General features: G+C 50.1%; 1 protein-coding gene across 2 annotated transcripts in view; it reads right to left on the bottom strand.

Annotated features, from left to right (window-relative positions):
- The window catches only part of AAGAB (alpha and gamma adaptin binding protein), a 56,675-nt gene that overhangs the window by 19,769 nt on the left and 14,734 nt on the right, over positions 1–22,172 (bottom strand). For both annotated transcript variants that reach the window (XM_040342246.1, XM_040342247.1), the window contains exons 2-6: positions 20,991–21,181; positions 13,609–13,705; positions 8,097–8,186; positions 7,929–8,012; positions 3,876–3,952 (exon numbers count right to left, since the gene is read on the bottom strand). In XM_040342246.1, coding sequence (XP_040198180.1) covers positions 3,876–3,952; positions 7,929–8,012; positions 8,097–8,186; positions 13,609–13,705; positions 20,991–21,181 — 539 coding nt within the window. The remainder of the gene's footprint in view (positions 1–3,875; positions 3,953–7,928; positions 8,013–8,096; positions 8,187–13,608; positions 13,706–20,990; positions 21,182–22,172) is intronic.

Genomic DNA, 22,172 nt, shown 5'->3' with positions numbered 1-22,172 from the left:
CCCTAGTGTTAACCCCTTCCCTGCCAGTCACATTTACACAGTAATCAGTGCATATTTATAGCACTAATCGCTGTATAAATGTAAATGGTCCCAAAAATGTGTAAAAAAAGTGTCCGATGTGTCCGCCGCAATGTGCAGCTGTGCTTAGTAGCCAATCAGCTCCCAACTTCAGCTTGTTCAGTTAACAATGAAATCTGGAAGCCGATTGGTTTCCATGAAGAGCTGCACCAGATTTTGCACTCTCCAGTCAACAAAAGGGAAAGTTTTATGGCATTTTTTTTATGATTTTTTATTTTATTTTATTTTTTATTAGTAATGGCGGCGATCTGCGATTTTTATCGTGACTGCGACATTATGGCGGACACATCGGACACTTTTGTGGCTATTTTGGGACCATTGTCATTTATACAACAATCAGTGCTATAAAAATGCACTGACTACTGTGTAAATGACACTGGCAGAAAAGGAGTTAACCAGTAGGGGGCAAGGAAGGGGTTAAGTGTGTCCTAGGGAGTGATTCTAACTGTGGGGAAGGGCTACATGTGACACGACACTGCTCCCGATGACAGGGAGCAGTAGATCAGTGTCCTGTCACTAGGCAGAACAGGGAAATGCCTTGTTTACATAGGCATCCCCCCCATTCTGCAGCGCAGTGTCATGATCGCGGGACACCGGCGGGCATGGAGCTTATGGTGGGCGCGCACGGACACGGTGGGCTTTTCAAAGCAACGTACGGGTTGCTTTGAGACGGACGGACGGACGCCGGACCCGACGAAGAGGACACCCGAAGCCGCAGACGGACGCCGGACTGACGAAGAGGACACCCGAAGCCGCAGACGGACGCCGGACCCGACGAAGAGGACACCCGAAGCCGCAGACGGACGCCGGACCCGACGAAGAGGACACCCGAAGCCGCAGACGGACGCCGGACCCGACGAAGAGGACACCCGAAGCCGCAGAAGGACGCCGGACCCGACGAAGAGGACACCCGAAGCCGCAGACGGACGCCGGACCCGACGAAGAGGACACCCGAAGCCGCAGACGGACGCCGGACCCGACGAAGAGGACACCCGAAGCCGCAGACGGACGCCGGACCCGACGAAGAGGACACCCTAAGCCGCAGAAGGACGCCGGACCCGACGAAGAGGACACCCGAAGCCGCAGACGGACGCCGGACCCGACGAAGAGGACACCCGAAGCCGCAGAAGGACACCGGACCCGACGAAGAGGACACCCGAAGCCGCAGACGGACGACGGACCCGACGAAGAGGACACCCGAAGCCGCAGAAGGACGCCGGACCCGACGAAGAGGACACCCGAAGCCGCAGAAGGACGCCGGACCCGACGAAGGAGGACACCCGAAGCCGCAGAAGGACGCCGGACCCGACGAAGAGGACACCCGAAGCCGCAGAAGGACGCCGGACCCGACGAAGAGGACACCCGAAGCCGCAGAAGGACGCCGGACCCGACGAAGAGGACACCCGAAGTCGCAGAAGGACGCCGGACCCGACGAAGAGAACAACCGAAGCCGCAGAAGGACGCCGGACCCGACGAAGAGGACACCCGAAGCCGCAGACGGACGCCGGACCTGACGAGGCCGCCGATGGACGCCACGCATGACACCAAAACTGTAAGTACAAAAAAAACTTTTTTTTCCCACAGGATTCGGGGCAACTTTAGGGGTGCGCGGTATACGCGGGAGCGCGTTATACCGCGATAAATACGGTAGTCTTTTTATATACACAACAATGAATGAAATAAATATTTCTATGAAAAATAAAATGATGTCTCCGCTGTTTTTAAACTGCCAGCCCTTTGCAGGATTGGGTGTCTGTGCGGTTTGGGATGACAGACAGCTGCGCTCTGACACTCACGTTTTTTACAGTCTATACCGGGCCGATAAAGGGGCATTACTGGAAGCCCCCCGGCAGGATCGTACGTTTGTCCCAAACATCGCCACATTCGCTGGACATCTTGTCCTGCCTATAAATAAATGTGGGTGTGATAAATAAGGAACTCGTTTATGGGATACGCTTTAGAATTCCGGCAATCCACCACAGGAGACGCGTGTCGGTGCAGGGGACAGATTTATGTACTGGTCAGGAACAAGTACAGGAATCTGTCACATGGGAGGGGGGGCAGCACTGAGGCTGGAGTGGGGCACGATTCCTCCCACTGACACCAGTGATGGGACACTAATTCCTCCCACCGACACCAGTGATGGGACACTATTCCTTCCACTGACACCAATGATGGGACACTATTCCTCCCACTGACACCAGTGATGGGACACCATTCCTCCCACCGACACCAGTGATGGGACACTATTCCTCCCACTGACACCAGTGATGGGACACTATTCCTCCCACTGACACCAGTGATGGGACACTATTCCTCCCACTGACACCAATGATGGGACACTATTCCTTCCACTGACACCAATGATGGGACACTATTCCTCCCACTGACACCAATGATGGGACACTATTCCTCCCACTGACACCAATGATGGGGCACTATGCCTCCCACTGACACCAATGATGGTGCACGATTCCTCCCACTGACACCAATGATGGGGCACTATTCCTCCCACTGACACCAATGATGGGGCACTATTCCTCCCACTGACACCAATGATGGGACACTATTCCTTCCACTGACACCAATGATGGGACACTATTCCTTCCACTGACACCAATGATGGGACACTATTCCTCCCACTGATACCAATGATGGGACACTATTCCTCTCACTGACACCAATGATGGGACACTATTCCTCCCACTGACACCAATGATGGGACACTATTCCTCCCACTGACACCAATGATGGGACACTATTCCTCCCACTGACACCAATGATGGGACACTATTCCTCCCACTGACACCAATGATGGGACACTATTCCTTCCACTGACACCAATGATGGGACACTATTCCTCCCACTGACACCAATGATGGGACACTATTCCTCCCACTGACACCAATGATGGGACACTATTCCTCCCACTGACACCAATGATGGGGCACTATTCCTCCCACTGACACCAATGATGGGGCACTATTCCTCCCACTGACACGAATGATGAGGAACTATTCACTGTCGTGTCACAGGAAGCCCAGCCCCCACACAGTCAGAATCACTCCCTTACACAGTAATCAGTGCATTTTTATAGCACTGATTCGCTGTATAAACGTTAATGGTCCCAAAATAGTGTCAAAAGTGTCCGTCATAATGTCACAGTCACGATAAAAAAATTTAAAAAAAAAAACACTGATCGCCGCCATTACTTACTAGTAAAAAAAAAAAAAAAATATTAAATAAAAATGCCATAAAAAAATCTCCTATTTTGTAGATGTTAAATCTTTTGCGCAAACCAATCAGTAAACTTTTATTGCGATTTTTTTTTAACCAAAAATATGTAGAAGAATACATATCGGCCTAAACTGAGGAGAAAAAAAAATTTGGGGGGAAATATTGCTTTTTGTTTTTCAAAATTGTCGCTCTATTTTTGTTTATTGCACAAAAAATAAAAACCGCAGAGGTGAAAAGAAAGCTCTATTTAAAAAAAAAAAAAAAAAAGGACGTCAATTTTGTTTGGGAGCCACGTTGCACGACCGCGCAATTGTCAGTTAAAGCGACGCCGTGCCGAATCGCAAAAAGTGCTCTGGTCTTTTGGCAGCCAAAACCTTTCGGGGCTGAAGTGGTTAAAGAACCACATTTCAACTGACTTCAGTGGCACAAGAACAATATTATTATATTTTTTTAATGCCAAAATGGTTGAAAGCACACAATAATGGATCTGGCGTGGATCAGCCCCTCAGTACACACTGCTCCCATCAGTAGCCTCTGACATAATGAAGATGCCCACTCACGTTATCCTGTGGATCTCCGCTGCTCTCTGTGCTAAGGTTCACCGCCGCCAAGGAGCCGAAGATCCCAAAGGACTGTTCTGGAAATACAAAACACACGATTTACCAACTCAGTATGTCAGCAAGAAATGTGCATGCAAGGCTGGCAAACATAGACAATCCTTAAAGGAGAAAAAAAAGAGCAAGATCTGCAAAATACAGTGCCTTGAAAAAGTATTCATACCCCCGAAATTTTCCACATTTTGTCATGGTACAACCAAAAACGTAAATGGATTTTATGCGATAGACCGCATAATTGCGAAGTGGAAGGAAAATTGTAAATTGTTATAATTTTTTTTTTACAAATCGAGGGCTGGAGGGATGAGGAGGAAGCCAAATCGAAGGATGGTCAGAGTAGGGGGAGGAGAACCAATCAAGGGCTGCATAAATTAGTGGACAAAGCCAATCCCGGTCTGAAGAAAACCAATCAAGGGCTGTGCAGATTAAAAGGGGAGGATGTCAAACAAATGCTAGAGAGAATAGGTGAAGGCAGCCAATCGGGGGATGTAGGAATCAGGAAGAGGCAGCCAAATCGAGGGCTGGGCAAATCAGGGGGGAGGAAGCCAAATCGAGGGCTGGGCAAATAAGGGGGGAGGAAGCCAATCAATGACTGGGCAGATCGGTGGGAGGAAGCCAATCAATGACTGGGAAGATCAGGGGGAGGAAGCCAATCAATGACTGGGAAGATCAGGGGGAGGAAGCCAATCAAGGGCTGGAAAGATCAGGGGGAGGAAGCCAAATCGAGGGCTGGGAAAATCAGGGGAAGGAAGCCAATCAATGACTGGGCAGATCAGGGGGAGGAAGCCAATCAATGACTGAGAAGATCAGGGGGAGGAAGCCAATCAATGACTGGGAAGATCAGGGGGAGGAAGCCAATCAATGACTGGGAAGATCAGGGGGAGGAAGCCAATCAAGGGCTGGGAAGATCAGGGGGAGGAAGCCAAATCGAGGGCTGGGAAAATCAGGGGAAGAAAGCCAATCAATGACTGGGCAGATCAGGGGGAGGAAGCCAATCAATGACTGGGCAAATCAGGGGGAGGAAGCCAATCAAGGGCTGTGGCAAATCAGGGGGAGGAAGCCAATCAAGGGCTGTGGCAAATCAGGGGGAGGAAGCCAATCAAGGGCTGTGGCAAATCAGGGGGAGGAAGCCAATCAAGGGCTGTGGCAAATCAGGGGGAGGAAGCCAATCAAGGGCTGTGGCAAATCAGGGGGAGGAAGCCAATCAAGGGCTGTGGCAAATCAGGGGGAGGAAGCCAATCAAGGGCTGTGGCAAATCAGGGGGAGGAAGCCAATCAAGGGCTGTGGCAATCAGGGGGAGGAAGCCAATCAAGGGCTGTGGCAAATCAGGGGGAGGAAGCCAATCAAGGGCTGTGGCAAATCAGGGGGAGGAAGCCAATCAAGGGCTGTGGCAATCAGGGGGAGGAAGCCAATCAAGGGCTGTGGCAATCAGGGGGAGGAAGCCAATCAAGGGCTGTGGCAATCAGGGGGAGGAAGCCAATCAAGGGCTGTGGCAATCAGGGGGGAGGAAGCCAAATCGAGGGCTGGGCAGATCAAAGGGTGGAAGCCAATCTGGGGTGGAAGGGATTGGAGGAGGAAGCCAATCAAGGGCTGGAGGGATTAGTGGGAGAAGTCAATCAAATACTGTGAAGATTATGGGAAGAAAAGCAACTGAGGGTTGGACTGATTAGGGAGAGGAAAACAATAAAGGGCTGATCAGATCAAGGGGAGGAAGAAATGGGATTGGAGTAGGAAGCCAAAACGAGGACTGGAGGGATTAAGGGGGAGAAGTCAATCTAGGTCTAGAGAAATCAGAGAAGGAAGCCAATCCTGATCTGGAGAAATTATCGGAAGCCAATCGAAGTCTGTACAAATTAGGAGGTGAAAGCCAATTGAGGGCTGGAGAGATTATAAATACAGCCAATCCGGGGATGAAGAGATTAGATGAGGAAGACAACTGAGGACTGGGGAGATTAGAGGGAGAAAGTCTGATGAAATCAATCTCTCAAGATGCATTTGAAAAACCAAAGCAACTTTTTTGGGAATTTTCTACACAATGGGCCAGATTCAGATAGAGATACGACGGCGTATTTCCTGATACGCCGTCGTATCTCTGAGATCCGACGGTCGTATCTATGCGGCTGATTCATAGAATCAGGTTCCGCATAGATCTCCCTAAGATCCGACAGGTGTAAGTGACTTACACCGTCGGATCTTAGGCTGCAATTCCCGGCCGGCCGCTAGGTGGCGCTTCGGTTTTTTACGCGACGAATATGCAAATGCCGATTTCCGCCGATTCAGAAACGAACGCCCGCCCGTCGCTTTTTTTTTACGTCGCTTGCGTTCAGCTTTTTTCAGTGTATAGTTACCCCTGCTATGTGAGGGGTATCCTATGTTAAGTATGGCCGTTGTTCCCGCGCCAAGTTTTGAATTTTTACGTTGTTTACGTAAGTCGATTCAGAAAAGCGCTGGACGCAAGTTACGCTCACGTCGAAACCAATGACGTCCTATCGACCTCATTGGGAGCAATGCACGCCGGGAAAACTCGCGGACGGCGCATGCGCAGTTAAATCGGCGCGGGGACGCGCCCGATTTAAATACTACACTCCCCCTAGGCGCGGAATTTGAATTCCGCCGGGGGATTTACGATACGCCGCCGCAAGTTTTGAGGTAAGTGCTTTCTGAATACAGCACTAGCCTCTCAAACTGGCGCCGGCGGATCGTAAATCAGATCGATTACGCGGATCTAAAGATCCGCTGATCTATCTGAATCTACCCCAATGTATTTGTTGTAAATTTACAATTCACTGTAGTCAGTCACTGATTATTTTTTTGGGGAGCAGTTTATATCACAATTAATTCAAATTGGCGCGAGATACCCTTTTTAACAACAATGTATTTGTTGCACAACATTTTGGGCTTTGTTGTAAGGATACCAATGGGAAAGTGAAGAGTTCACACTTAGGGCTACATTTATAAAGAAATTGTATGATGTGTTTACTACTATATTACCGTGTGCATTGGAAAGCAGATCATGATATCCACGTTCTGCTTTAAATATGCCCCTTAGACTTTAGATCACAGGTGTCAAACACAAGGCCCGCAGGCCGAATCCGGCCCTCCAGGCCATTTCATGTGGCCCTTGCACCTTTCCTGCAGCTGCAGGAGAGCTCCAGCCCTCCTCTGGTCCTCCTCCAGACCCTTACTTTCTGCTTGCAAGCAATGCATCCAGCTTCTTCCCAGCAGGCGCATAAGGAAAGGGGGGTGTACTGTGATGCAAGGGGAGAGTGGAGGACTCAACTTCTGATGGTGGGGTGGCTCTTGACATCAAATATATGAAGAGGGGATGTGCTGGACAGTTAATCTTACAGATACAAACGGCCCTTTTGAGGGCAATCATAATGCTGATGCGGCCCACGATGAAATTGAGTTCGACACCCCTGCTTTAGATTCACTTTAAAGCGGGGGTTAACAACATTTTTTTTATCTTATCCCCGTACATACCGTATTTTCACCGCCGCTTCCCGGTGTGTCTTCTGCGGGACTGGGCGTTCCTAATTGATTGACAGGCTTCCGACCGTCGCATACTGAGCGTCACGAGTTGCCGAAAGAAGCCGAACGTCGGTGCGCAGGCGCCGTGTAGAGCCGACTCGCAGTCTGGCTTCTTTCGGCAACTCCTGACGCGCTGTATGCGACGGTCAGAAGCCTGTCAATCAATTAAGAACGCCCAGTCCCGCAGAAGACATACCCGGAAGCGGCGGTGAAAATACGGTATGTACGGGGGGAAAATAAAAAAAAGAACAGCCTATTGTCATTCTGACAACTCGGCTGAATGTAATGTTAAAAAAAAAATTTGGGGTGAACCCCCGCTTTAAAGCATTGAAAATAAAAATAACAAATCAACAATAAAGGCTGTCCTTGAAACCATAAAATAAAACTGATGAAAAAAAGCTATCTGCAAAAATGCTATTTAATCTGCATGTAATTTCTAATTTTCCTTTAAAAGATGAAGGTCCTCACCATCCTTCATTTCCACATTGGACCACACATTGGCATTTAATGCCTGTACTATTCGGGTAACACCGGTGGACTCTGGGAAATCATCTGCAGAAAAAAAAAAGAATAAAAGAATGAAGGATTCCTGAAACGTCGACAGGAGATACATTTCCAGTTTTAAGAGCCGATTACCATCTTCATCTGGCAGCTCCTCCGGGTTCAGCTCCACCAGCTCAAACCCATGTTGGATACACCACTCCTGTGCCGTCTGCCGGCTCACACCTGCAATATGAACGGAATATTACTGTACAGAGGTATATACAGTCATGGCTAAAAATATTGCATGGCATTATGAAATCTGAAGACTACCAAAGATTTCTGGGGTGCAATGTAGGGCCCAGAGTCAGAAAGTTGGGTCTCTGCCATAGGTCATGGGTCTTGCCGCAGGACAATGACCCAAAGCACATGTCCAAAAGCACCTAGAAATGGTTTAAGACAAAACGCTGGAGAGTACTGAACTGTCCAGCAATGAGTCCAGACCTAAATCCCATAGAGCACCTGTGGAGAGGTCTCAAAACAGCAGTTAAAAGGAACACCTTCAATCTGAGAGACCTGGAGCAGTTGGCGAAAGAAGAGAGTGGTCCAAAACTCCAGTAGAGAGGTGTAAAAAACTCATTGATGGTTACAGGAAGCCATTGATTTCAGTTATTTTTTCCAAGAGGTGTGCTACTAAATATTAAAATGGAGGGTGCCAATAACTTTGTCCCATCCATTATTGGAGTTCCTCTCCCGGCGGCACAAAAAACCCTCCCGCTCCTCCCCCGGCACCACACAAAACCCTCCCACTCCTCTCCCGGTGCCACACAAAACCCTCCCGCTCCTCTCCCGGCGCCACACAAAACCCTCCCGCTCCTCTCCCGGCGCCACACAAAACCCTCCCGCTCCTCTCCCGGCGCCACACAAAACCCTCCCGCTCCTCTCCCGGCGCCACACAAAACCCTCCCGCTCCTCTCCCGGCGCCACACAAAACCCTCCCGCTCCTCTCCCGGCGCCACACAAAACCCTCCCGCTCCTCTCCCGGCGCCACACAAAACCCTCCCGCTCCTCTCCCGGCGCCACACAAAACCCTCCCGCTTCTCTCCCGGAGGCACACAAAACCCTCCCGCTCCTCTCCCGGAGGCACACAAAACCCTCCCGCTCCTCTCCCGGAGGCACACAAAACCCTCCCGCTCCTCTCCCGGAGGCACACAAAACCCTCCCGCTCCTCTCCCGGAGGCACACAAAACCCTCCCGCTCCTCTCCCGGAGGCACACAAAACCCTCCCGCTCCTCTCCCGGGGGCACACAAAACCCTCCCGCTCCTCTCCCGGCGCCACACAAAACCCTCCCGCTCCTCTCCCGGCGCCACACAAAACCCTCCCTCTCCTCTCCCGGCGCCACACAAAACCCTCCCGCTCCTCTCCCGGCGCCACACAAAACCCTCCCGCTCCTCTCCCGGCGCCACACAAAACCCTCCCGCTCCTCTCCCGGCGCCACACAAAACCCTCCCGCTCCTCTCCCGGCGCCACACAAAACCCTCCCGCTCCTCTCGCAGCGCCACACAAAACCCTCCCACTCCTCTCCTGGCGCCACACAAAACCCTCCCACTCCTCTTCCGGCGCCACACAAAACCCTCCCACTCCTCTCCCGGCGCCACACAAAACCCTCCCGCTCCTCTGCCGGCGCCACACAAAACCCTCCCGCTCCTCTCGCAGCGCCACACAAAACCCTCCCGCTCCTCTCGCAGCGCCACACAAAACCCTCCCACTCCTCTCCTGGCGCCACACAAAACCCTCCCACTCCTCTCCCGGCGCCACACAAAACCCTCCCACTCCTCTCCCGGCGCCACACAAAACCCTCCCACTCCTCTCCCGGCGCCACACAAAACCCTCCCGCTGGCACACAAAACCCTCCCGCTCCTCTCCCGCCGGCACACAAAACCCTCCCACTCCTCTCCTGGCAGCAGCACACAAAACCCAATCTTTAAAACCTAGGACTTCTAGGAGTGCTAAAATGCCTGCTGTGAGCTACGATTCCTCCTACTGATCCCTTCATCACTACAGGAAGTAGAATTAAGGTTTTGCTCAACCTAGCAATAGGAAAATTATGTCAAAACTTAAATTAGCTTACACCGAGTAAACTTTCTGACATAGGCTCCTTTCATACAGCTCCATGTTCGTTCCGATCAGCAGGGGATCCATGAACAGTAGTTACACTGCTGAATCAGAGCTGAACGATATGGAAATCACTTTGTCACATCTGTGTCTATTTTTTCCACCCAGACCTTATGAAGGACCCTTGTTAGGTTTACGGGAATGCAGATGTAAATTGGACACGTGCGTTTACATCCGACTACCTCAGATCCATCACGTTTAGTTCTGAAAAAAAAAATGGCAAAAAGATGTAGACCTTTTCTGCTTTTTTTCATGCCTAGATGGAATTGAACAGGCACGTCTGTTTAAATCCACCTGCTTTACGTGGAGCATCCATCCAGACCTACCTGAAAATGAACAAGAGGATCTAAACTGCAGTGACATGTGAAGGGGCCATTGGGATGCAATAAAAACAGAACTGTGTGACAGACCCAACTGGGAAAGAGTTTTTTGGAGGGGACTAGGGGCAAGCCTCCTACCCACTGATTAAGGCCTATGGAGGAAACAAGGGATTTTGTCTGCTTCTTCCAGGCAGATTATGGTGAAGAGCTTTGGCGTAGCGTGGGTTGTCAGCGCCTGGGGGAAGGCAAGTAATTTGCGCCCCCTTACATGTGGACTTTTAGCACTCCCCGAGTTCTGCCCCGTCCCTTCCTACAATAGTACTGATCAGCCTGGTTCCTACAGCGATCACTACACTGACCAACCTGATTCCTACACTGACCACTACATCAGCCCTCAAAATTTACACTCGCCTGCTCGCATTTTGCGAGTAAATTTTGAGGGCTGGGGAGTGTGGGCTGCCTGGGAGCAGGGGGGCGAGCAAGAAGAGGAGCCGCCGCCGCCGTCTGGTTGTTCAAGGCGCAGGGAACAGAACAGCTTTCAATTCAATAGCTGTGTTCCCTGCCACGCGCTGCCATATACAGCTCCTCCCCCTTGTCCGGGCACTTTGATAGACAGATCACCCATCCCAGGATTGGACAGGTGATCTGTCTATCAAAGTTTTCCCGACAAGGGGGAGGGGCTGTATATGGCGGCGCGTGGCTGGGAACACAGCTATTGAATTGAAAGCTGTTATGTTCCCTGCGCTTTGAACAACCAGGCGGCTCTGGCTCTGGCTCCTCTCCTCTCACTCAGCACAGGTAGGCTGCAATGGGGACACCGGCTGCACTGGGGACACCGGCTGCACTGGGGACACCGGCTGCACGTGGCTGCACTGGGGACACGTGGCTGCACTGGGGACACGTGGCTGCATTGGTAGACATGGGCAGGCTGCATTTTTGAGCACGGATAAAGTTGTTGTTAATATTTATTTTTATAACTTAATTCTTCATAAAACATTTAAGTGTAATTTCATAAGATAATTTATGAGGGCGTGCCTAGGGGCGGCATTAGGGGGCGAGACATGGTAGGGGTTGGGCGGGGCAACTTGTGGCGTGTACGCCTTGAGGCCTGGCTAGTAGCTCAGGACTTGAAATTTTGAGCCCTGCACTACATTACACTGTCCACTATACTGACCACTACACTGTATGACTCTAGCTGCTCTTCTACTCTCTCTCTGGCTGGCTGCTCCCTCTCCCCAGGAGGAGGAGAAGACAGCGACGGCTCACAATCTCCATTTCTTGTGTCCCCAGGATGTGCCAGAGACTGAACATGTGCGGAGACGGGACTCCAGGAGATCTACCGCGATCGTGGACAGGCCAGCCCTGCACCCCAATCACACGGCGCTGGAGACTTAACATAATGGCCAGAGCACGGGGACACAGAAAAGTACATTTAGGGGGGGGGGGGCAAATTCCCTGCCAGTGTATGTATAGCCAAGTTCCCCCAAAGAATAATTTTTTTTTTTAAGTCATCAGCTACTAATACTGCAGCTGCTGACTTTTAAAATGAGGACACTTACCTGTCCATGGCGCCCACGATGTCGGTACCCAAAGCCGATTTATCCTTTGGCTCTCGGGTGCTGCCGCCGCCATCTTCAGCTTCACTCCCTGGTTCCCAACTGCGCATGCACGACTCGCGCTACGCGATCCTACTGGTCCTTGCTGTCTTCTGGGACCTGTGTGTCTCCCAGAAGACAGTGGGGAGGACGGAAGAAGCGCCGGACGTGGCGTAGATAGCCGCGGGTGGCTCAGGTAGCTATGCCCGGAAGTTGGACTAAAATACCTGTTAATAGACAGGTATCTGCTCCCTCCTTCCCCTGAAAGGTGCCAAATATGACACCGGAGTGGGGGAGGAATCAATTTTTGTGTGGAACTCTGCTTTAAGCTCTTATCTGATTTTGTGTGATAGAGATATATTATGATTTTATATTATATATAAAATCTATCTATCTATCTATGTGTGTGCGCTAGGGTTGTCCTTATACCGATACTAGTATCGGTATCGGGACCGATACTAAGCATTTCCCCGAGTACTTGTACTCGGGGAAAATGCTCCGATACCTGACTTTCCCTGTATCCTCCTCCAGTTCCCCCCATCCGTTCTGCTCTCCCCCTCCACGCTCTGTGTCCCCCCTTCTGTACCGCTGCTATCCTCCTTGGCTCTGCGCTCCCCCTCCATGCTCCTTGTCCCCCCTCCGTGCCGCTGCTATCCTCCTCGGTTCTGCTCTCCCCCTCCGTGCCGCTGCTGTCCCATTTCGTGCCGCTGTTGTCCCCCACTGTCCCACTGCTACCACCCTCCGTGCCGCTGCTCTCCCTCCTCCGTGCCGCTGCTCTCCCCCCTCCGTGCCGCTGCTCTCCCCCCTCCGTGCCGCTGCTCTCCCCCACTGTCCTGCTGCTGTCACCCTCCGTGCCGCAGCTGTCACCCTCCGTGCTCCGTGTGAACCTGGCTCCTACCTTTTCCGAATGAACAGAGTCAGTGTTCATTCATATAACTGAAACATCGTAACCCGTGTTTACAATGTTTCAGTTTATGAATGGATAGAAGCCTCTGTCTTCTCTCCATTCATTTTCAGTGCAGCTGAGAAAGGGACGGTCCTTAGTCCCTTTCTCTGTCTCAAAGGGGAGATATCAGAGGTCATTAAAAAAAAGTATCGGTGAGAACTTGAAAAAAAGTATCGGTACTTGTACTCGGTCTCAAAATAACCATTTCCCTGTGTATAACCTGATCTCTACTCTTCACACTTTTCTCCTTCAAGGCAGTCCTCTGGTCCAATATCTTTAGACACCGGCTCACCTCTCCTCCACTATCTCTCATTGATGCTTATTTGTAATCCTAATTTTTCAAAAGGAAATACCTCTGGGTACTGTTCTCACAGTTTGTGGTAGACCGATTGCCACCCAGCCTGAAGATATGGCTTCCTCTAGTCTGGAACCGGGTCTAGCTGAGCACCCAAGAACTAGACTACACTAGCTTGGGTGCAAACTGGAACTCGCTTATTTGTAAATTCACATATAATATATATGTACACACACGCGCACACTAGGGTTGTCCCGATACCACTTTATTTGGTGGCATGCCTGGACACATGTATGAAGGTTCCAGGTAAGGAACACACAAACAGAAGAGTCTTACCAGTATCAGAAGCCCGGTCACACACCAAGATCATGACATCCAGCATCCAATCTTCCAGCAATGGAAGCCATGGAGACACCGTGTCCAGACCAGATTTCTGTCAGGAAATACGGCATAGTTAAAGCAGAACTCCCCCCCAAACAGCTTAATACACAGCCACAATTCTGTTGAACCATTCTTCTGACTCGCACATCCTTTCCACAAAGCACAGCCAGGACGTGGACACCCCAATCACTACTGAAACTTCCTGTGACCCCCTGCCTGCACTCTGCAATATGGAAGTGCGTGGATAGCACTGCTGCTGTATTTCTTGTGATCTGCTCTACTATCTACTGCTTAAGCCAGCCTTTATCAACCCTTTTAATGTGAAGGAACCTTTAATATGTGTGACAGACTTTTATGCAAATATCAAATATGCTTCAGTCTAATTCTCTCCCTGCTAGTTTAATGCTGTGTGTTAGATGAAAAGGTGATTTCATGTGTGACTCATCTCTCTGTGAAGACGGTTAATATGTTAAATAAGGCTAGCTTTTGAAAGGCCTTTAATTGTGTGATAACACTGTCTAAAACCTATTGATGCTCAGAGGTGTGAATAGGTGTCAAGCGGCATGCGGAGACGAAACGTCTGCCTAGGAAACTCAGTGTGTGAAGGTGGTTTGTTTGATGCCATTAATTAAGGAATGTGCAGTGATTAGACATGATAATTATAGGCAGGTGCCGACCTGTCTAGAATGTTGTAGTAATTAGCCTTAGTGTGTGATTAGGGGGGTGGAGATCTCATGGTTGCTTTAATGCCTGGTACTGTATATAAAGCTGAGAAGAAACCATTAAAGTCTGTCTGGTTCCAGCATTCAGCCTTGGCTCATGTGTGGATGATTCTGTGATGTTCGGTTATGGGAAGAAGGGACTGTTTGACGGGGATATCATACCAATACCGTAACAATATGATTTTGTGGTCTCAGGGAACCCCTGCTATATTCAAAGCTCATAGTACATTAGGGTGATGGTCAGTGGAATGAATTTGACTTACATTTGAGGTAAGTGGGAAGAATTAAACCCTTACAGAGAGCAAAAAAAAAAATCAATGGCATCAGTGGTTACTTAGAAATTGCTCAAGGAAATCCTAGCAACCTCTAGAACAAGGGTGTCAAACTCCATTTCATCACGGGCCGCATCAGTAGTATGGTTGCCCCCAAAAGGGCCGATTGTATATGTAAGCCTATGCATCTACTCTTTTAATATTCAGGAGCGCGCCGTGTACAGAGTGCTGGGTTCAGGGGCGCGCCATGTACAGAGTTCAGGGGCGTGTCGTGTACAGAGTGCAGGGGCGTGTCGTGTACAGAGTGCAGGGTTCAGGGGCTCGCCATGTACAGAGTGCAGGGGCGTGTCGCGTACAGAGTGCTGGGTTCAGGGGCGTGTCCTGTACAGAGTGCAGGGTTCAGGGGCGCGCCATGTACAGAGTGCAGGGGCATGTCGTGTACAGACTGCAGGGGCGCGCCGTGTGCAGGGGGGCGCCGTGTGCAGGGGCGCGCCGTGTGCAGGGGCGCGCAGTGTGCAGGGGCGCGCCGTGTGCGCGCCGTATGCAGTGTGCGCGCCGTATGCAGGGGGCGCGCCGTATGCAGTGTGCAGGGGGCGCGCAGTGTGCAGGGGGCGCGCCATGTGCAGTGTGCAGGGGGCGCGCCATGTGCAGTGTGCGCGCCGTGTGCAGAGAACAGGGGGCGCGCCGTGTGCAGAGAACAGGGGGCGCGCCGTGTGCAGAGAACAGGGGGCGCGCCGAGTGCAGAGAACAGGGGGCGCGCCGAGTGCAGAGAACAGGGGGCGCGCCGCGTGCAGAGAACAGGGGGCGCGCCGCGTGCAGAGAACAGGGGGCGCGCCGCGTGCAGAGAACAGGGGGCGCGCCGCGTGCAGAGAACAGGGGGCGCGCCGCGTGCAGAGAACAGGGGGCGCGCCGCGTGCAGAGAACAGGGGGCGCGCCGCGTGCAGAGAACAGGGGGCGCGCCGCGTGCAGAGTTTAGGGGAGCGCTGTGGAACATAATGTAAAAAGGAATATTCCAAGCAGTTAATGTTTAGTATTACAATGATTTCATATCGTGACTGCAGGGTGTTGCTAAAACACTAAGCTTGTAATATACAATTTGGGCATCACTAAAATTATAGCCCTCTGGTTGGTTGCTAAAAAAAAAATGCAGAACACAGCGAAAGCAGTAACTTGGCGAATGCACATCTCCAATCACAAGACTCGGACTGAGAAAACATTCACTTCCACTTATAAAAAGGTTCAGATTCTCAACAAGAGACATTTATATTGGAAGCAACTCTGCCGCAAATGTGTAAAACCAGAAATAAAACGGTCGCTGGAATCCGGATTGCGAGGCTTGTATATTTTATATCTTGTTAATAGTTAGGCTTGTGTTTACTGGAAATTTGATTATTTTTTTAACAGCTTACCTGTAAAACCCTTTTCTTGGAGAATATCACAGGGGTCTCTCCCCTCTTGTTGGGATAAGATAGAAAGATACGATAGAGAGATACGATAGAGAGATACGATAGAGAGATACGATAGAGAGATACGATAGAGAGATACGATAGAGAGATACGATAGAGAGATACGATAGAGAGATTAGATAGAGAGATTAGATAGACAGACAGACAGAGAGAGAGAGAGAGAGAGAGAGAGAGAGAGATAAGAAAGAGAGATAAGAAAGAGAGATTAGATAGACAGATAGATAGACAGACAGACAGACAGACAGACAGACAGACAGACAGACAGACAGACAGACAGACAGACAGACAGATAGATAGATAGATAGATAAGAAAGAGAGATAAGATAGACAGATAGATAGAGAGATAGATAGAGAGATAGATAGAGAGATAGATAGAGAGATAGATAGAGAGATAGATAGAGAGATAGATAGATAGAGATATTGCTTTGCTACAAAAGCTGAGGTACTTCCTGTATGGGAGGGGTTATATAGAGGGGGACTTCCTGTCTGTTGGGTGTGCCAGTGTCCATTCACCTATAGGTGGCGTATAACCCACATAGTAATTACTATGGCTGCTCTGTGTCCCATGATGTACGATAAAGAAACAGAAAATATCCAGTGAGCGGTGGTTGTGTGGAGCGGTGTTTCTCAACTCCAGTCCCCAACAGGTCATGTTTTCAGGCTCTCCATTATTTTGGATGGGTAATTTGATCAATTTCACTGCCTTAGTAATTACCACAGCCTTTTCACCAGAGGGAAATCCTGAAAACATGACCTGTTGTGGCGCCTTGAGGACTGGAGTTGAGAAACACTGGTGTGGAGGAAAATGCCTTGTTGATGTCAGAGGAGAATGGGCAGACTGGTTCCAGATGATAGAAAGACAACAGAAACTCAAAAACCGCCTCGTTACATCCAAGGTATGCAGAATACCATCTCTGATCACACAACCCATCCAACCTTGAAGCAGGTGGGCTACAGCAGCAGAAGACCACACCGGGTGCCACTCCTGTCAGCTAAGAACAGGAAACTAATTGGCACAGGATCACCAACATTGGAGAACAGAAGATTGGAAAAACGTTGCCTGGTCTGATGAGTCTGGATTTCAGCTGAGACATTCAGATGGTGGCATCAGAATTGGACGCATGGACCCATCCTGTCCTGTATCACCGGTTCAGGCTGGTGGTGGGGGTGTAATGGTGTGGGGGGATGGGGTATCATCGGTTCAGGCTGGTGGTGGGGGTGTAATGGTGTGGGGGATGGGGTTTCACCGGTTCAGGCTGGTGGTGGGGGTGTAATGGTGTGGGGGATGGGGTATCACCGGTTCAGGCTGGTGGTGGGGGTGTAATGGTGTGGGGGGATGGGGTTTCACTGGTTCAGGCTGGTGGTGGGAGTGTAATGGTGTGGGGGATGGGGTATCACCGGTTCAGGCTGGTGGTGGAGGTGTAATGGTGGGGGGATGGGGTATCACCGGATCAGGCTGGTGGTGGGGGTGTAATGGTGGGGGGATGGGGTATCACCGGATCAGGCTGGTGGTGGGGGTGTAATGGTGGGGGAGATGGGGTATTACTGGTTCAGGCTGGTGGTGGGGGTGTAATGGTGTATCACCGGTTCAGGCTGGTGGTGGGGGTGTAATGGTGTGGGGGATGGGGTTTCACCGGTTCAGGCTGGTGGTGGGGGTGTAATGGTGTGGGGGATGGGGTTTCACCGGTTCAGGCTGGTGGTGGGGGTGCAATGGTGTGGGGGATGGGGTATCACCGGTTCAGGCTGGTGGTGGGGGTGTAATGGTGTGGGGTATGGGGTATCACCGGTTCAGGCTGGTGGTGGGGGTATAATGGTGTGGGGGGATGGGGTATCACCGGTTCAGTCTGGTGGTGGGGGTGTAATGGTGTGGGGGGATGGGGTATCACCAGTTCAGGCTGGTGGTGGGGGTGTAATGGTGTGGGGGGGATGGGGTATCACCGGTTCAGGCTGGTGGTGGGGGTGTAATGGTGTGGGGGATGGGGTATCACCGGTTTAGGCTGGTGGTGGGGGTGTAATGGTGTGGGGGATGGGGTATCACCGGTTCAGGCTGGTGGTGGGTGTAATGGTGTGGGGGATGGGGTATCACCGGTTCAGGCTGGTGGTGGGAGTGTAATGGTGTGGGGGATGGGGTATCACCGGTTCAGGCTGGTGGTGGGGGTGTAATGGTGTGGGGGGATGGGGTATCACCGGATCAGGCTGGTGGTGGGGGTGTAATGGTGTGGGGGGATGGGGTATCACCGGATCAGGCTGGTGGTGGGGGTGTAATGGTGTGGGGGATGGGGTATCACCAGTTCAGGCTGGTGGTGGGGGTGTAATGGTGTGGGGGATGGGGTATCACCAGTTCAGGCTGGTGGTGGAGGTGTAATGGTGTGGGGGGGGGGGGGGTGAGGTATCACCAGTTCAGGGTGGTGGTGGGGTGTAATGGTGTGGGGGATTTGGTTTCACCGGTTCAGGCTGGTGGTGGGGGTGTAATGGTGGTGGTGGGGGGGGAGATATTTTCTTGGCACACTTTGGCCCCCTTAGTACCAATTGAGCATCATTTACACACCACAACCTACCTGAGTATTGTTGGTGACCATGTCCATCCCTTTATGACTACAGTGTCCCCATCTTCTGATGGCTCCTCCCAGCAGGATAATGTCACCATGTCACATCTCCAATCATCAATTTTTAGTTTAGTTAGTAATAGCCCGGACTTCAACATCGTTGGAAAGAGGAGGTGTGCATTTGAGAGTTTAGTTCCGCTTTAATTTTTCAATCCCGGTATAAAAGACTACATCAGACTCATTTTAATCTGGTCCTGTACATATTTGTATCTTCTACCCGGTTTCTCTGAAAATAAGTACCACCCCGAAAATAAGACCTAGCGTGAGTTTCTGGAATGGCTGCAATATAAGCCCTACCCCAAAAATAAGACCTAGTTAAAAGGGGTTTGAAAAGGATCATTTTTTTTTTTTTAAATAACAAACATGTTATACTTACCTCCACTGTGCAGCTCGTTTGGCACAAAGTGGCCCCGAACCTAGTCATCTGGGGTCCCTCGGCGGCTGTCTCGGCTCCTCCCCGCAAGAACTAACCCCCCGGACCATATTGCTGGTCAAAGACCAGAGCACTTTTTGCGATTCGGCACTGCGTCGCTTTAACTGACAATTGCGCGGTCGTGCGACGTGGCTCCCAAACAAAATTGGCGTCCTTTTTTTCCCCACAAATAGAGCTTTCTTTTGGTGGTATTTGATCACCTCTGCGGTTTTTAGTTTTTGCGCTATAAACAAAAATAGAGCGACAATTTTGAAAACAATTTATATTTTTTACTTTTTACTATAATAAATATCCCCCAAAAATATATATATAAAAAAAATTTCCTCAGTTTAGGCCGATACGTATTCTTCTACATATTTTTCATAAAAAAAATAAAATAAATCGCAATAAACGTTTATTGATTGGTTTGCGCAAAAGTTATAGCGTCTACAAAATAGGGGGTAGTTTTATGACATTTTTATTAATATTTATTTTTTACTAGTAATGGCAGCGATCAGCGATTTTTTTTCGGTACTGCGACATTATGGCGGACACTTTTGACACATTTTTGGGACCATTGGCATTTTTATAGCGATCAGTGCTATAAAAATGCATTGGATTACTATAAAAATGCCACTGGCAGGGAAGGGGTTAACACTAGGGGGCGAGGAAGGGGTTAAGTATGTTCCCTGGGTTTGTTCTAACTGTAGGGGGGGGGGGGGAGTGGACTCACTAGGGGAAATGACAGATCGCTGTTTATACATTGTATGAACAGACGGTCAGGCATTTCTCCCCCTGACAGGACCGGGAGCTGTGTGTTTACACACACAGCTCCCGATCCTCGCTTTGTAACGAGCGATCGCGGGTGCTCGAACGTGTCGGGATCAGGGACGAGCGGGGGGGGGGGCACACGCGCCACTTCGCAAGGTGACGTAGAGCTACGGCTCTCGCGCAGGGGAGCCGACCCCTATAACTGCGGCGGCTGGTCGGCAAGTAGTTAATGGGAGCTCTCTCCCATGGGAGTTTAGTTATTGCGGGCGCGCTCCCGTGATACAGTCGGTGGCCATAGCCGCTCACTGTATCACTTGGCCCGCGCCGCGTCATTGGATGCGATTGACAACAGCGCGAGCCAATGGCTGCGCTGCTATCAATCCATCCAGTCTAGCCAATCATCGGCCAGACTGAGTGGAGAAGAGGACGTCGGGGGCAAGCGCAGCAGGTGAACGGGCTTAAGTAAGTAAAACGGGGAGGGGGGCTGGGGGTGGCCGTAACTGTCAGATGTATAGGATGCATTAAGGTGAAAAAACATGAACCTTTACAACCCCTTTAAAGTCCGTTCTGTAAAAAGAAAATATAATGTGTATTGTGAAAAAATACCCTATTTACAGCGCCGCTGGGCGCTCACGTGACCCTCCGGAGTCTTCTCTTCTCCTCCGGCTGATGTCAGTGGCCCCACACTCTGCAGTGCTCGGAGCGGGGCTGACGTGAGCGGGGATCTCGGCCCCTCCCTGTGCAGTATTCGGAGCGGGGGAGAAGAGCTCCAGCGGGTCACGTGAGCGCCCAGCGGCCTGTAAATAAGGTATTTTCCACAATAAAGTTACACAAGGAGACACACTGACACTGCATAATCTTTTTAGAGAATGGATTGCATGGATTTTACAAAGGTCCTTGGTTTGTTTTTGGGATTACAGAATTTCACAGTGCCAAGCTGACAGGGGGGGAGGAACCTTTTTGTACATACCATAAATAAATAAGACATCCCCTGAAAATAAGCCCTAGTGTGTTTTTTTGTTGCCAAAATAAATACAAGACCCGGTCCTATTATCAGGGAAACGCGGTAACCACCATAAAACACTTACCACTGTGCTGTCAAAGTACACGACGAAGGCCTGGACAGACTCGGCTACACGAGCGGTCACCTGGGTTGTGCTGGGTACGATGCAAATATTTACAATGGCTGTGTAGTACTTGTTGTCTATCCTCCAGGGGTAATGCCGCACACCCTCCGTCTCCTGTACAAGCGCCGGAAGCTGGTCTGTGCCGATGATATCTTCAAGGAAAAAAAATAAAAACTGAATTTTTCTTGCAATAAAAAAAAGGTGCCAACAATAAATTCATATTAATTTAAATTGATAATATTTAATAAAAAGTCGAACACAATACAATTATATATAAAAATTATTTATTTTCGGCTAAGAGCATCCTGCATTTTCAAGTTCGGCACCAAAATTTCCATTCAGTGCACCCCCTACGTTGCAAAATCTGTTTCCCAGCTAGATCATTGGGAGGAATTATACTGATGCCCGATATGATTTCTTGAAGGCCAGGACATTAAAAAATCCCCCCCCCCCCAAAAAAAAATTACCCCATTTTGGAAAGTAGTCAGTCCATAGAATTTTATAAAGGGGGCATGGAGAGTGTTTTGAAGTTGAATTGTGCCAATCTTATGGAAAAAATGAATTAAAGTTGAACTTTACTCTCCCAATCAATATTGATTATTGGTAATACTCGTGCTGCTAGCATTAGTAAAATAGATAGGAAAGTATAACATATGTACTTATTTTACACTTTTTTTTTTTTTTTTTTATACATTTCTTCAGTTACTTCCTGGTTTCCTGCTTAGGCAAATGATGTCATACATCCCAGGAGTCTTCAGGAGGGGAGGAGGGGAGGAGGGGAGGAGAGGAGGAGAGGAGGAGGGGTTTTCTCAGCCAAGCACACTCTCCTTTATCCATACATAAGCCAAGGGCAGAAAGTAAAATGCTACGCAAATCATTTGCCCTTACTCAAGATGGCCACGGCTAGAAATGCTGGGGGGGGGGGGGGGGGGGTGTATCTTTCAAAGAGATTTCTCATCCAAAGAAAGAATGGATTTTTTTTACACTGGGCCAGATTCTCCAATATTCTGCGGCGGCCTCGCGTAAGCTATTTACACTACGCCGCCGCAACTTACTGGAGAAAGTGCTGTATTCCTCAAGCACTTGCTCCGTAGTTTGCAGAGGCGTAGTGTAAAAGGCCCGGCGTATCCCCGCGTATTTCAA

The sequence above is a fragment of the Rana temporaria genome, chromosome 3, assembly GCF_905171775.1.
Source record: "Rana temporaria chromosome 3, aRanTem1.1, whole genome shotgun sequence".
Lineage (NCBI taxonomy): Eukaryota > Metazoa > Chordata > Amphibia > Anura > Ranidae > Rana > Rana temporaria.
Note: the sequence above shows the minus strand (reverse complement) of the source record. Positions and strands in the feature narration are given on the sequence as shown.